The 16319-nt window shown below is 40.0% G+C and overlaps 1 protein-coding gene across 3 annotated transcripts in view; it reads right to left on the bottom strand.

The window, feature by feature from the left end:
- Nucleotides 1–305: 305 nt before the first annotated feature.
- The window catches only part of KCTD16 (potassium channel tetramerization domain containing 16), a 226003-nt gene continuing 209989 nt past the window's right edge, over nt 306–16319 (bottom strand). For all 3 annotated transcript variants that reach the window (XM_019739077.3, XM_019739078.3, XM_088798688.1), the window contains one exon: nt 306–12584. In XM_019739077.3, the coding sequence (XP_019594636.2) occupies nt 12130–12584 (455 nt within the window). In that variant the 3' untranslated portion in view covers nt 306–12129. The remainder of the gene's footprint in view (nt 12585–16319) is intronic.

Raw genomic sequence — 16319 nt, 5'->3', positions numbered from 1 at the left:
GTCTAAAGAGGTTTGATAAACAGTGTAAAGCCACTCAATTAAGAGACAGAGGCAAAGCCTGGACTCCTTGTAATTTCAGCAAGCTGGATTGAGGTATAAAACTTATTAAGTCTCTCTTTTTATACCTCAAGCTGCCAGCTGAGGTATATCCCGCAAGCTGCCACAACAAACCAGAAATAAACTAATTGCAATGGTAATTACCTTTCATCTAAAATTCTTGAGTTAGCATGAAATAATGTTGAATCATCAGTCTCATGTATACTGGAAAAAAAAAAATATATATATATATATATATATAAGACAACTAAATGTTACCAAATGATTTATTATGGTCGGTGCTAAATTACAATGTATATGAAATGGAGTCATTTATGGAAACACATAAAAAATAGTTACCTATTTCTGTAATTATATTCACACAAGAATCTGAAATATAGTTTCTGGTCTGCCTTTTAAAATATATCCACAGAATAACTTTTGTAGTTTTCACCACACAATTTTACAATACTGATACTGTACCTGTATCATTTACCATATTATAACAACTAAACAGAATATGAAAGCAGTTAATAGCAAATTAATTTTTTTTATATCCATCAATGATTCCAAAGAAAATAGTAGTTTGTTCCACTGGCAGTGAGTCATTAGCATTGCAGATATTGCATACATAGATATGTATGTATACATTTATATGTTGCTCAGGGCCATTGTTCCATCAATAGGCAGTTGCCTTGTGGGTGGACCAATGATTGCCAAAATGGTGTGCAATTCCATTGGGACAATTAGTAGTGCTATCTTTTACCATGTTTCTCTCGTAAAAACAATTAGGTAAGAAAGAAATACAGCAGGCTAAAATCTACAGTGTTACATACCATGGTAATAACAGTTACTGGGTTATCAGAGTCACAGCAGTTTATGTATATTTGCTATTCACAGACTTTTTGCTGAATAACCGAGCGGCTGGGAGTTGACGACATGTAGACATGCAATCCTGTGAGTCCATAATTAGCGATGTTTATACTGTAATAAGCACATTCATTTTAACACCATTCAGTAAACAGATTCCTTTAAAGTTTGAGCTAAATCTGCTATCACAATTACACACAAAAAGGACCTGTAAACAATTTGACATTACACTTATGTACAAGCAAACTGCATTGGGAAGGAGAAGAGGTAATTTCAATGGGTGTCACTTGGTGTACATCAATGTGCCGCAAACTGACCCAAGTCATCAAGCATGTGAATGAGGCCAGGAAGAAGTAACATGAGCAAAACTCCAATGGATCACCACTCAGTGTTAGGCCCAGAAAAATTCAGATTCTCCTATTTGTGGTGACATTGCATTCAAAGCATCAGGGATGGATGTAAGAGGAGCTTGAGAAAGCCTAGAAAACTGTATTGGAGATTCCAGGTCAACCTAACCAACAGGGTCTTCATAAGTGTCCAGGATGAGGCTGACAATATTTAAACATGTTGATGTAATGTGAACCAATTATTTTGTTTGTCAGTTTTGACCCAGTGCTCTGCTGGTTCTGAACGAGGAGAGGAACAGGAATTCAACTGAGATGATTAGTTCAATGTCTTCAGCCAACACCAAGATTCTTGATTTTACAGACTAAGTTCCTATAAGAGAAACAAGCTGGATGCCATCCCTAATCTAAGTGGTGACCCATTTACAGGAGATCCCCTTAACAGCTGTCAGTGGGACTCTCAGAAATGCTGCTCCCCTAAGCTTGTGTTTGTGTGTTTTCAGTAATTCATGAATTACTCCACTAATTCATGAATCCATTTTCTTAGATCAGAAACAGGGTAATGAGGGGTTTGGCACCCCCACTTCTCCACCCCCCGTGACTTACAAAAATACATGTATCTGTCCTTTGCTCAACTAAGCAGAATACTCTAAGGACAATTCTCCTGATTTAAGATTCTCCTTTGGAATTAAAAACGTTTTAAATGAAAGAAAAAGATAGAGGAACTTGAAGTCAGGGATGATGGAAAACATGCCCCTTTTGCTTCAAAATTTTAGGGAAAAACAACCACTCCTTCAAGTGTCCCTAAACGTAATTAAAATATTTCATTGCTTCAAAATTAATTCTCTTTTATATGCTCTTAAGATCACATCTGCAGGGAACCTATGGAAAAAACTAAATGATCCTACCGGATTAGAGTGCAAATGCTTCCGATTGTACGATTGTATGAGCAAACCTGATGGGTCCCTGGGAGGAAGACTCTGTGCTTGGACTCGTAGCTGAGCCCTGGGCTGGGAGCCCACATTGAGTTTCTGATGGTTTGGGCTTGTGTGCAGACACACTGGTCCCAAGGAGCACCAGGAAAGCTCTGTTTGCATAGGTAGACCAGAAACACTTTTCACATTCCCCACAATATACGAAGCACATAGCTAGGATGAAAGCATAACTGACTGTGTCTTTAAGAGTGCCCAAATTTTAGTCTTTTGGTCATTATGTCTATAGGATGCCAAAACAGATAAGTAGTGTTTTGTTTTGTTTTTTTCCATTTCACTTTCTGTTGTTCCTTCTTTGAGCAACCATTTTGGTATCTGTAGAAACCGGCTTACAGGGTTATTTGCTGGAGTCTAGAAAGTGTTTGGTTATTACTACACTGTGCCCTTGAGCTTTAGTATATATTTACAATGTACATATTATAAATTATTTACTACCATATAGCCTTAAAATAATTAAAGAGATAACAAGCTCGACCTACAAATCCTGTAGAGCCACAGGGACCCCCATGAATGAGGAATTGAAATCAATAAGGAGATAGTAAATTGACCAATAAGTAGGGGAAGTACCATCAGCAAGATAAACATTGGATTTGTACTACCATAGACCTACACTTTCTTATTATTTTCTTCTGAAACATCATCATGGTCATTTGGTAAGGTTTTTTTTAATGAACGTGTTGGAAAACAGTGTGAAATTCCAACAAATGATTCAAAGAAGAAAGTCAGTTTTTACAAGTGTGGCTTTTCCTTAAATGCACTTTTGTTTGGCTTGTATCTATAGATGTTAAACCAAGGTATTTTAATCATGTTTTCTGCACCATAGATGAATAGATACACTCATAGTAGAAGGGAATTTTGGAAAACATAACTGTATTAAACTATCTAGCAAACCAAATAAAAATCACCATCATCATCGTCCCTCAAACTCAAAATTACTTCCAGTTTCAAGCTATGAGGTTTGTTTATGTGTGTATACATATGTATAGATATAGATGTACATTTAGATAGATATACAAACGTATATACAAATATGCACATTTTATAAATACACGTACATAACACATATATACACACACTCCTGTCATACCCACTCACATATTATATTTCAAAGCAGTTTCTTTTCTGTAACTGACTCTCATTTTTCCAACTTAGAACAGCAATGATGAGATGCTGAGGGCAGCCAGTCATATTTGGATTTCTGACCTGTCTTGAACAAAAACCGAGATTGTTTAAAAAGCCAAAAGGTGAAAATAGCAGATACAAGCATATACACACATGGTTTAACACCTAGTTTACTTCTCATGAAATGAGCCCTGCTAACCTGTGAACAGCATAGCAAGCCATTGTAGCTGCAGTCCTCTTGACACGGAAGCTACCTTGCCTCTTTGGGTTTCTTAGGGTATCAGTACTCACCAGATACTTAGTCTACAATATTACTGCCCTTTGGTAAGGCTTGTGCCATAAAGCACAGTCTGTTAGGCGAAACTACCCCTCCAAATCTGCCTTTCCTTCCTCTCTTGGGGAGATGCCTGTCCAATGATTTGCCACTCAAAATAGCTAATAACTTCCAGGAAGGATGTTCAGGCTGGATTCTTTCTCGCTACCTTTGCTTGCAGTAGGAGAAATGAGGAACAGGTGAAATATAGAGAACAGAAGGAAAAGTTTATATAGTGATTTGGTTAAGCCATCAGCCTCTGGAGTCCAATAGGCACAGATGAAAACCTGGGTCTGCCACTGTCAACTTGTGTGCTGCTTTACCTATCTGAGCCTCACTGACCTCGTCTGTAGAAAGAGGGCAGTAACTGGGCCACTTCATTGGGTTATTTTATAGGATTGAATGAGATAAGGCATATAAAACACTTAGTGGCATTTCGGGCACATAATAATAATTCCTTAATATATGTTATTTATAACTTAATATTTAAACTATAAATCTACAATGTTGATTAGAACTACAGAAAAAAATAATGTGAGTCTAGGATCTAGGTGATTTGAGTTCAAGTTATATATCCCAACTTTGTTTCCCTTCCAGAATCTCACCACAGTGACCTGTACATGCCAAGCACTCGACAAATACCTGTTGAATAAATGAATGAACAAACGAAAAAATGAATACTGACTTAAACTCTCGGGGTCCTTGGTTTCCCTTGTAGACAATGGGGATAGAATGATAGGACCTTTGGTCTATCACTGGAAGGTCGGCATGATAAATTAGAAGAAAAATGTCAAATTATGTAAGACACAAACATGTTTTGTGTCCTAATAAAGTCAGTACATACACATGACATAATAAGGTTCAGTAGTCAGGGCCTGCGCTTAGACTTATCACATCTTTGAAAATAAGGCCATAGGGGCCACCTGTGTGAATCTGAGAATCATATTTTCCAAGATCTAAGTGTCATCTTTAGTGAGGGGATATTCCACCTAAAGAAACAAAGACCACAATGAGCAGTTAAAGATAATGAAATCATTGGCCTGTTCTAAATACTCGTGCTCCCCCTTTCCTGTTTCACTTCTGAGAGAGCACCTTGTTGTCTACTGTTGATAAGCTTGAAAAACACGTCAGGTAGGGTCATGTGAACTGAAAATGCTTCTGAAGTGCTTTATGAGAAACACATGTAGCTGTTAGGTTGATGACTTCACTGAAATATCATTTTTCGGAGGCAGAAACAGACTGACACAGAAGACAGAGACCCATACCACAGGCCTGTCCATCACTACTGGAACCCTAGAAATAATGACATATTTATTTCCTCTAAATCTCAGTGTTCACATCAGTATAAAGAGATAATTGTATTTAGCTTCAAATAAATCCTCTACAGATTTAAGGTGGTACTAATTATTGTTGTTCCATTTCATCCTAGCTCTTGACCCAGAATTTCTTATCTACATGGGGAAAATGCCTTGAAAAATTGGAGCCAACTCTTAACTCAGGGCTTCTTAGCCTCAGTGGTATTGACATTTGGGGCTGAATAATTCTTATTGGGGTCTGTCCTGTGTATTGAGGGGTGTTTAGCAGCCTTCCTAGTCTTTGCCATTGGATGCTAGTAGTATCTCTCAAGTCACGACAATCAAACATGTCCCAAGGCATTGCCCTGGGGGCAGACACATTTGGAGGAGCATCCCTGCCTTCAGTGCAGATAACCCACACAAGTCAAAGAAAAGCGTCTCCTGAAATTGCTTCTGTCTCTCATGCACCAGGATAAACCACTGACCACTGGCTGCAACTGAGAAAACTGCTAACAATCATTGTGAATCCTATGTATATTTTAGATTTCAACACAGTTTTTTTTTCTTCTCTCTCTCTCTCTCTCTCTCTCTCTCTCTCTCTCTCTCTCTCTCTCTCAGTAAGATACCACTAGTGACTATATGAATGAAAATGAGTTTGATTTTTACCCCGAAATCTGTGATGTTTGAATTTTGCATCAGGAGACTAGCTTTACTCAACATTTTCAAGGACTGACAGCCTCAGGACAGACAAACTATTGTGCTGAATTAAAAGCTGTTAAACTTTGTAAGCAGGGTGGTGAACACACAATGTGATATATAGATGGTGTATTACAGAATTGTACACCTGAAACCTATGTAACTTTACTAACAATTGTCACCCCAATAAACTTTAATTAAAAAAAAAACTTTCTAAGCAAAGTTTAGGCTTTTTCCAGGCACTCAGATAGCATTACACCGACATTAGCCACTGACTCAACACCAATCTAAAACTTGCACGTGTGTATGTACACACACACACACACACACACACACACACACACACACACACACACAGATGTAATTAGAAAGCAACCCTTCTCTACTACTTGGCTGTGCATCAATCCTGTTTCCACTTGTGATGAATGGAGCCCACATCAGCAGGGAGAGAGTCTGAAGTAATGTTGATTTTTATTGTGCAAATGCAGGTAAATTAGCTAAAGGTCAATTCTAAGAATAAACTGACAAGATGGAAGAAGGTGCTGGGGAAAAGAAACTTGCTAAATCTTCCACATGGCATATAAGTCCTTTTAGGAGACTGATGAACAAGAAAATCACCACCCCCTGCCCCATGACAAGCCCCTTGATAGTTGCTGGGCCAGGGCATATTTTTCTTTAGTCTTGTCAAAATAAATAAAGCAAGGATGCCAGTTAAGGAGCTAAAATTTCTTTACCCAATAAACAACACAATTTGTTCACAAACAAGAGGAACATCTTTTAAAGGTTAGGAAGCTAGGGCAGTAAAGGGATTGCACTTGGAAAGTAGAAGAGGAAAGGCGAGCAGAATCAAATTTAACATTTAAAAAAAATCTTAGCCAAATAGTCTTAATTAGCGGCTCAAGTTCATTTGTTTCATGAACCATTTTGCACTTCCTTTTGGCAGCAGTCTTACTTAAATATTCATTGATGACCATGATAAGTATTAATTTAAGCCATTCGTTCTCTATTTCTTATAGAGTGTGGGAAATTGGTACCTCTCCAATGATTCTGTTATATGGACAGGACCAACTGGATCGATGAAAGCCTCCAAAATTCTTCTATCTGAATAATCACAGTACGGCCATCTCTCATGATCAGAGTGGCTAGAAAAATACAGAATTTTGTGCCATTCCACATGGAATATGACCACTAGTTTGAACTTACTCCTTATCTCTTTCTTTGGTTTTTATTCTCCCTCATGGGTTTTGCTTGAAGTTTTTAGTTAATGTTGGGGTTCAGGATCTTTGACTCTCTGAGAGCTTCATAGTCTTCCTGCTTGAGTCAAATTGAACAAACTTAGTAGTTCAATGACTCAGGATTTTGTTGGTGAAATAGGACTAAATTCACTGATGACCATTCCACATTCATTTTGGTGATGTTTGTATATGCAGTTAATGGAGCCACCTTTGGGGCTTACACGTCATTAAATTATAGATCACAAGTTCCTCTAACTCCAGCTGCATAAGGGCCCGGAGAGGAACAATTCTCCTTGGGCAAGGTCATTATTTTTATTCTGTTGGGCATCATTAGAATGCATCTTACTCAGAGATGTGCTCCCATCTACCCAGGGATAAAACTGTATTAATGCAGGCTTTCAGTTTGATAAAAAATAAATAAAAGGCACAAGCACATACAAAATGGAGAAGAGGTCATGGTTGACAGACAGATAAAAGGCAAAGGAATCATGGGAATCTATTCTACCTTAGTCCTGGGATGGTCTTCTTTGGGCCTATTCCCTTAAGATAATGAATAATGCATGTTTTGACTTATTTGTAGTGGACAGAAAATGAGAGGAAGTGAGAGAATGTTACATTGTCCGTAAACAGCAGAGATTCTCAAAGCGAGGTCCACAGACCATCCCATCCAAATCATTAAGGGTGCTAGCCCCAAGTGAAGATTACTTGGCCCTACTTGAAGTTTCTGAATCAAACGTTGTGGGGATAGGGTGAAGGAATCTGCACTTTTACAAGTGCTACAAATGATTTTTGTGCATGCTGAGTATTGAAAAACACTGCTAAAAAGTTTGCAGTGGAGACACTGGAAAAAGAATCTCCATTCCAGTATATATGGCAAGATGAGAAAAACAGACATTTAAAACAAATAAGCTCTGTGGTGGCATCACAGTGCTGTGATTATTAAAGTTTAAGACTCTTTTCTTTTAGCAGGGGTAGAGAGCAATAACCATTTCATCTAAAACCAGAATGATGAAAGCAATATAAATCAAACTCATTCCAGCAGGTTTCATTTGGCCTAATTTCTCTGCAGATATTAATCATTGTACAGTCCTGTACAAATGACAGCTAACTCCATTTTAACTTAGAACACAGAACAGTCACTCCGATTCTTTCTCTAGTGTGTTATTTTGACAATATAAAAGAAAATAAATAAATTGGAACAGTGGGCCATCAAGATTGCAAGACACCAATATATCAAGACATTAAAAAGAGAAATGGTCCATGCTAAACCTATAACCCAGCATGCAAATTGGCAAAAACATTTATCTGCCACAGACAGAGTCACGGAGGGAGGGAGGAACAATAACTGCCTTCATTTTTTTTTTTTGCCTTTGAAAACTGCTATGTCAGGTGGAGGTGGCAGAGAATTCTTCCTGAAAGTTCACAGAAAGTGTCTTATTAATAAAGGTAAAGGTACCTAGGAGACCAAGGTTAGTCAAATTCCATGGCATATTATCTTCCAGGGCATGGCAGAAATACTAGCATGTAAGTGCTCTGGGTCAATCCACTATGATAACTACAGAGTTGGAAGGTTGATGTGGTGGCAAAGGAAAATGTATGAGAATCAAAGTTTGGCTTCCATTATGGGAGATGGCATCAAGTAATTTTGCAAAACACCATATACGCTTTTAATTTTCTCACTAGAGCATGTTTTACTCAATACGGGAAAAGGATAAACAGAGGAGTCTAAAAACCAGAAAAGCAAAAGTCATCCAGAAGTGCAAGCAGTGGCAAATAAGAGGACCTAGAATGAACACCGCACATCTGTGCCTACGGAGAAAGACGTCTCCAAATGAAACAAGGCCAACTGAAAAGTGAAAAACTCCATGTTGACTCCCCTTTAATAAATCTGTCCCCCCCAAATCCATTGGTTGGGGGTAAATATAGCTATAGAGGAATAAAGAGCGAAGGGAACACAGGATTTGTGCATTGTTCCCCTTTTATTTTAATTCACCACACATGCATTTCCAGTAAGATAACTGTGCCTGCAATTACAAAGGATAACATCACTGCATATTTGGGAAGCCACTTCACTGTATTATTTTATGGCCACACCTCAGTGCAATGTTTTTCTTAGCCAGGGGAGGGAAGGCACACTACCACAACGACCTAACAGGTTTTTTTCCTGGTTTCCCGTTTTCCTGATCAGCGCAGATCACTTCTTTTTCGATAGTGGGTAGGAGAACTTTATAATGTTTCTGACTTTAGGAGAGCCACATACCTGGAGGGAATGACCTCCCCAAGTTCCCTGCATTTTAGCAACAGGATTTCCCGGGAGGCAACCACACCTGTAGGGAATCTACCTGTATGATTCTGCATTCATCCTATTCATCAATAGACCCATTGGATGCTCTTAGTGTCTTTATATCAGCAACTTATGGCCCATGTCATAACTAATATTCAAGAGGCGAGCCACACATATTATACTGCCCAGAATTGAACTAAAAGTTCTAAAAACAATTTGAAGTGCAGGGAAACAGGCCTGAGTCAAAATGAGTACCAGGACCTTGAGAGTATTCAATTGTACAACTCACTTACCCAGAACTCATTTCCAATGTTGCAGGCCGCAGAGGTGTCACTTGATAACTCCACTCAAACTAGGACCGAAGATGTCCATTTATTCAGTGCCTCCTCAGAGTTTTTTACTGGCCAGGTCTGTATTCATCTCTATACCAACAGCCAAGCAAATGAACACTGTATTAATTGTCTGAGCTCTGGACTATTTGGGGTGGCTGTCAGTCTAGAGTTGGCCCAGATGAAAAAATGTTGTTTTAAACAGATTTCCTACCACTAGCTTTGTTGACTGGGGGATAAAGAATGCCTATACAGAAAATAAAATTCATAACAGGTCAAGGGACAGAGAAATAATGCCATGAACCTTTTCTTTGAAGTGTTTAATTTCCTATTTAAAGTATATAGTTGAAGTAGTGGGTTGACTGCCAGCATACTAGTTCTCTCATTCTTATAAGTGTGTCTCTATCTTGATTCCATTAAAGGCAGGTCTGAAATTTAAGGTAGTTGGGACTTTGGCCATTTTATTTAGGCCCCAACTCTTTGAAAGCACTTCCAGTAGGGTTACAAGAATCATTTGAGCAAAGTGAGTTTGGGGATATTTTATGTGATTTTTTTGTTTGCAGGAGCTTCTATTATTAGGAGAATGGTATTTTGATATGGTGTTCAAAAACACTGAAAAGAATGAAGACAGATTGGAAGGCTTTACAAAGCTATGTTGTAGTTAAGATCAAATGTCTGCTAATATATTGATACATAAAAGAATACCGTTTCAATTCATAATTTAGAATTCTCTTGAAAACTGAACTCCCCAAGTAAACTTCCATTTTCACTTACGTAAAACTTTAAACTCCATACAAATTGTCACAAGAAAACAAGTTTAAGGGCAAGAATTACAAAAGTTCAGAAAGATATCCATATACTAAAGGGCACTGATAACAGGAATCAAGACTGAAACTCTTACATAATAAATGTGCACCAATGAAAGTTTTCAAAAAGAAGCAATTGTTCATTTTTTCCCTTCCTACAGACATCATCCAGTTGCCTTTATTACCTGTGACACATATGTATACACACACACGCGCACAATAAAAAAAAGTTAGGAGTGCTTGGCACACAGTGATTGATTGACAAATTATTTTTCAGTCCCATTGAAATGCACGAGGAATGTAAAACATAAAACCTGGTCTCTTACTCTTCATTTACCACAAGTCTACGAAAGAGCTATTAGTACATTAATAGAATACAGAGTCACACAGCTGGATGGCTATTAACAGTTTATTTTTGGCTGTGTCTATACAGGTCAAGGATGTAATCAAGAAAGATAGTTTAGAAAGTCCAAACCTTAACTTTGGAGCTCCAGTTATCTACTTGGGTTGTTCACAGACACGAGAGAAATGAAAGCCAATCCTAGTACGGACACAGCCAAATCCCAGAATCCCAAAGGCAAACACAATTGGCTACAAGCAAATAACAACGCAGCACTGTGGGTTAAAAAAATTATGAAAAATTATTAGGAGGTGTGTAGAGTAGAATTCCCTCATAAACAAAGAAAAGGCTGGACCCTGATCCAAGTGTGAACTGTGTGGTGCTCTTTCCTCCGTCCCCATGTGGGAACGCAGAGAACTTAATGTGGATTGTGTGGAAAGGCCACACCAGTAAAACATGGGCAGTAAGAACTCGGAAAACAGCGAGAGAAAGAATGTTCCACTAGGGGTAGAGAAGGCTGTGTGTGTGGGGCGGGGGAGGGCATTTGGTAGTGATTTCTGTGGATAGGAATGTTTGTTTAATACGAAGATGTTTGACCAGCTCTTCTCACCCTCTCTGAGTGCAGAGAAAGAGCGATGCAGCACAATGGAGCCTGAGGATGTTAATTGCTAAATAAGGAAGAGGATTTGTCGATGATGAGCGTTATTTGATGTTAGAAAGGGTTGCCAAGAGAGAGGCTGGGAAATCTTCCCAAAAGGGTTTTAAGAAAAGAGCAGAGGCTCATGTGTTGAAGTGCTTTGAGCGAGTGCAGCTGGGGGCAGGGGCATACCCCATCGGAGGCCCGGCCCTGGCGTCCTGTGCACTGTGTGTATCTACAGACTTGGCGGTGTCTGAGCTGCACAGATCCTCCTGCATACAGAGTCCATCTAAACCGGCACGTAATCGATTTGAGTGCAAAGTCATATCAGTCTGCCATTCCCCCACTTACCCCAGAAACCAAGGGAAAAGGAAAATTCAGAAATCAAACATAAAGCCATTAGGCCAGATCTCTTTCTACCACGTTCTCCTTCAAATGAGGGAGGTAGAAGACGACAGAAAGCCCAGTTTGGGATAAAGGACTCCCAAGGCCTCTCAAGGTACTCTTACATAGCTGGCTCTCATTATATATAAGATACTCAGCACATGGGATCAAGATAAACAAACAAACAAACAAACAAGCAAATAACAAACAAACAAAAAAGAAAAAAAAGATTTTCTTATGCTTCCACATCCGGAAAGAAATCTACCCTGTGGATTTCTGTGTTAAGGTGAATTAGGTAAATAGGCAGTAGTGTATCAATGGGCGTTGTGTTCTAACAAAGGTGTATCGTTAGTTGTTGCTTTTCTTTTCAAATAGGAATTTCTTTTAGGCGGTTGCATTCAAAACGCTTCCACGGTTTGTTTCCTCTCCCAACCCCCAGCCCTCCCCTATAGATGATACTTCCGTAACAGTTCTGATTGCCAAGGATGTTTTCTCTCGGGGAACCGATCTGGAATTTTGATCTTGAGGAAATCCTGGATGCATTTTTCCAGCTCTTCCTCAATGGAGAGCTTTTCCTTCACGGCTTTTTTTTTGCTGCTCATGTTCGACTCCCTGGAGCCCGACGTTAGAGTCCGGAGCAGATCGCTTTTCCGCCGCATCTCGGACTGTTGGATCTGCTGTACGGGGCCCTTCTTGATGGGACGGTCCAGAGTCTGGATGTTGGTCTGGCGTGTCACGGGCCCGCAGATGACCGTCTCCTGGGGAGAGCTGGCCTCGGACTGGCTGTCGCAGCTGGAGGTGGAGAGGTCGTTGCAAGACGTGCCGCTCTCCCCTTCTTTGTCACCCTTGCCGTTCTTGCAGCAGCAGTCGCAGTGTGAGGACGACCACCTAGAAGGCTCACCTGCAAGGAAGCACAGGACCCAGTGATTAATGCCAGCCAGCGCAGCCTGACGTAGCAGCACAGCCGCTGAACACGCGCACACAAGCATCCACAGGCATGGCTTTAGGAGCAGTGGTGTGGCACTCAGGATGGGCTGCAACAGGAGCACTCAAGCCATGTCTCCTGAGGCGAGGAGGTTAGTAACGTGTGGTGTAAGAGGAAATACAGTAGAATGCTTAAGCCCACAGGCACTGGTGTCACAGAGCCCTGGGTAAGGACACTCAGCTCTCCCAGTTACCAACCTTGTGATGGTGGTAGACCCTTAAATTCTCAAAGCTTCGGCTCCCTCACCTGTGACATGAGGATAATAATTTTCCTACTACCAGGAGTTGTAGGTGAGAGGGTTTAGATAAGTCATGTGACGTTCTTAATACCCAGTAAGAATTCAGTAAATGCTAACCCGTTTTACTGTGGCGGATGTTAAATCTTAATCCAAAGCTCCCCGCGATAGCAGTCAGGTAACAGCGGAATGACTGCTGTCAGTCAGGGAGGGCTTACTTTGTGCCCGTCCCCATGTAAGCTCTGCGCACCCATCAGCTTGTCAGATCCTCATGATAATTCTATGAACTCAGTAGCTCCAGACAAGCAAACTAAGACCATAAGCGTTTGTGCCATACTTTGCACAAATTGTAAGTGGCAGAGCTACAATTTGAAGTCAGATCTCCGAAATGCCATACCCAAGGCAACTAACCAGTTTTCCTCAACATTCCTGTCTATACAATTCCTGCTTCTCCTTTCAAACAACATTCAAGGTTTACCTTCACTCTGAAGTTTTTATTCATCTCTACTCAGAAAATATGTCCTTTTGCCCCTCCGAATTATGGTTGTGTTTTGTTTTTGTTTTTTGTTTGTTTTTTGGAAGAGTCTATTATTTCACGTCACATTCTGCTGTAATTCTTTTTTGCCTTCTGCATCTCAGCTACTATATCAGGAGCTCCCTGATATGAGCACCGTGGAGTGTCTATTGCTGTAATCCCAGCAAATAGGTCAGGGAACAGTGTAGAAATTCAATAAAAGACTGTACCCGCATAATGATTTTAAGTACCTGGATCCAGCCATACCTGAAGCTGTCAGGGGACTTTTCAGTTACATGATCCCCTGAGTTACATGTAAGCCACTGTGAGTCCTTCTCTCCCTATTTCCCTGAGTCCTGACTCATTGCACTGAATCCTGCTTTTCGGAGGCAGAGCCTTTTGTCAGACACACAGTTGGTGGCTCCTTGAACTAGAAAATTCACACTCGTGGCACGAAGACATTTCCTAAATATCAGTCACAGCTCCCAGCCTCCCACCCTCTAAACAGCCACAGTCTTCTTGGAGTCATGAACCCGACACTATTTGCTGTTCAGATATTATGCACCGGGCCCTTCATTACAGTCCATTGCACTTAAGCCATAAAAAAGTAAAGGGATACAAAACCCCTTTATGATACTAATATCAGGGACAAGGCTAATGCAGCATCTTTATATGTTTTATAGGAGACCCAATTTTGATGTACACACTATCTTATTCTCATAAATAATGAGTCACTTTACAATAAGATTGCACTTTATTGCCATTTCACATATGGTCAAAGTAGAGGAAACCTAGGGTGGAAAGTATAAGGAAAACTATGTCCTGTCTTCAGGGACAGTGCCTGCCCTCTACATATCTAAATGATTTAACAATTTATAGCAACTTCCCTTGATACAGTTTTCCAGAGGGAGTAAAACAAAAACGTCCCCGTAAATCACAACTCCAAGAGTATCTCTAATGTATACCCATTCTTCCAAACCACTTTTAAAATGTGACTAAGTAATCACTGAATTTATATACCCATTAAATGCAATGCGACAATCCATTTAAGCAGAAGGAATCACCATGGCACTAATGTGCTAGTTATCCTAGGCTATTACAAATCCATATCTTCCATGCAACGGAGACCATTCCACATGTACCAGCTGGTGACTGAAAATAACAGCAACAGGGGACGGCTGCTGTCTGCCAGGCCTGGGTTTGAAGAGATCATTTGTATCCTTTAGAAGGAGAATCTGCCTCAACCTCTCCGCACCCGGCCTTCCCCATACTATTACGACTCGATGGAGAAATGGCTCCAATGAATTGGGTCAAGAAAAAGTATTTGCACCAATCCAGAGTGGATTGCGTTTGATCCTTTTTGAGGAAAGATCAGATATTGAACTTAACCTTAAAAAAAAAGAAAAAAGAAAAAAGAAGAAGAAGAAGAAGAGGAAAAGGGGAAAGGCAGAAAAGAGAAGGAGGAGAAATGTATGCTAGGATATGCCTGCCTAGTACCTTAAACCAAAAAGACAAAATATGTTGGTCACGAACCCTGCTGAACCAACAGAAATGCCAGCCCTGTGTTTTTCTGCCCAACAGCTACCTTCCCTGTGGTCAAATCATTCCAGTCAGGGGACTTGGAGGGAAACCCTAAGCTTTTCTAAAAGCCATTGAGCAACACAAACACCATCTTTGGAGGGAGCCCTGTGTATTCACGTGGAACTGCATGCAGCCCTCCACAACACATCAAGCCCACACCCTGGCACAGGTGCAGTTCTCTCCTCCCTCAACAGCTGGGATGGTCATGGAATTAAATGTCAGCTGGGGTCCTCCAGCTTCCAGGCAAATAGAAGTCTGACTTTCCACATATACTAGGTGCTATCACTATTAAAGGGAAATTGAACAACTTAATTCTAGTGGGGCCTGTCATACTACCACATGCTTCAATATTTTATGAGAACATTTGAATGTTTTACCATTTTGGCAAGACAATTCATGAGATGGCTTCTGAAGTCTATATATTATGTTGAAATCAAGGGAGAAAAATGGGATTAAAACAGCCTAGCTGGAGGTGCTGTATGAAGAGCAATAGTGAAATCTGAAAACTAATCAAATGTGAGAATATAACCACCTATTTCTTTTCTGGAGGGGGTCTGACTACCCTCTCCCCAAGAACTCAACCACAAGCAGAAGTTTTTAAAAACCGGAACAGAGAAGTAACACACAGAGAAGTAACGGACAGTTTCAGCCTCTCAGTCCCACTGAGATGTGCCCACCAGTCCTGGAAACTGTAGCAGAATCTATGAAAGGTAACTCAAGGTATTCAAGAATCCCTCCAAATTATAGCAAATAACAATCTCACGAATACCTTGGTACTTCAAATTGCAACATCCTTTTGCTCCCTGTTTGCTGAGGTCTCAATGCTGCCCATAATAATTCTCTCCATTTGAGGAGAAAATTGGACACAATTGGCTAGCCAGATGTGGGGAGAAAACCACTTCATTCTAAGAAAAGTCTGATTTATTGATATTAAAAAAAAAACAAAAAAATCTATTGCCGTTTTGGGGTTTATTAAATAATTGCTGGTCAAAGGGCCTAATAGCTCCACCTTACTTTAAAATAGACCATTGATGAATTTCTTGGATATTATATCACTTTTGGTACCTGGTACATAACAGAAGTTTGATAAATATTTGGTGAATGAATGAATGAGTCAAACACACACATTGAATTATATCAAGTTGATCACATAGCAGGGCAGACTTCAGGTTCCAGAGTCAGGACCCACAATTTGTTAGCTTGGATAAATTACTTCACCTCTCTGCCTCAGTTTCCTCATCTGAAAAATATAGTATCTTCCTCACAGGGGCTCTTGGAAAATTACATGAGATAGTTCGTGTAAAGGTGTTTCGTGGACTGC

This window comes from Rhinolophus sinicus, chromosome 5, assembly GCF_057876585.1.
Source record: "Rhinolophus sinicus isolate RSI-liver-muscle chromosome 5, RSI-T2T, whole genome shotgun sequence".
Classification (NCBI taxonomy): domain Eukaryota; kingdom Metazoa; phylum Chordata; class Mammalia; order Chiroptera; family Rhinolophidae; genus Rhinolophus; species Rhinolophus sinicus.
Note: the sequence above shows the minus strand (reverse complement) of the source record. Positions and strands in the feature narration are given on the sequence as shown.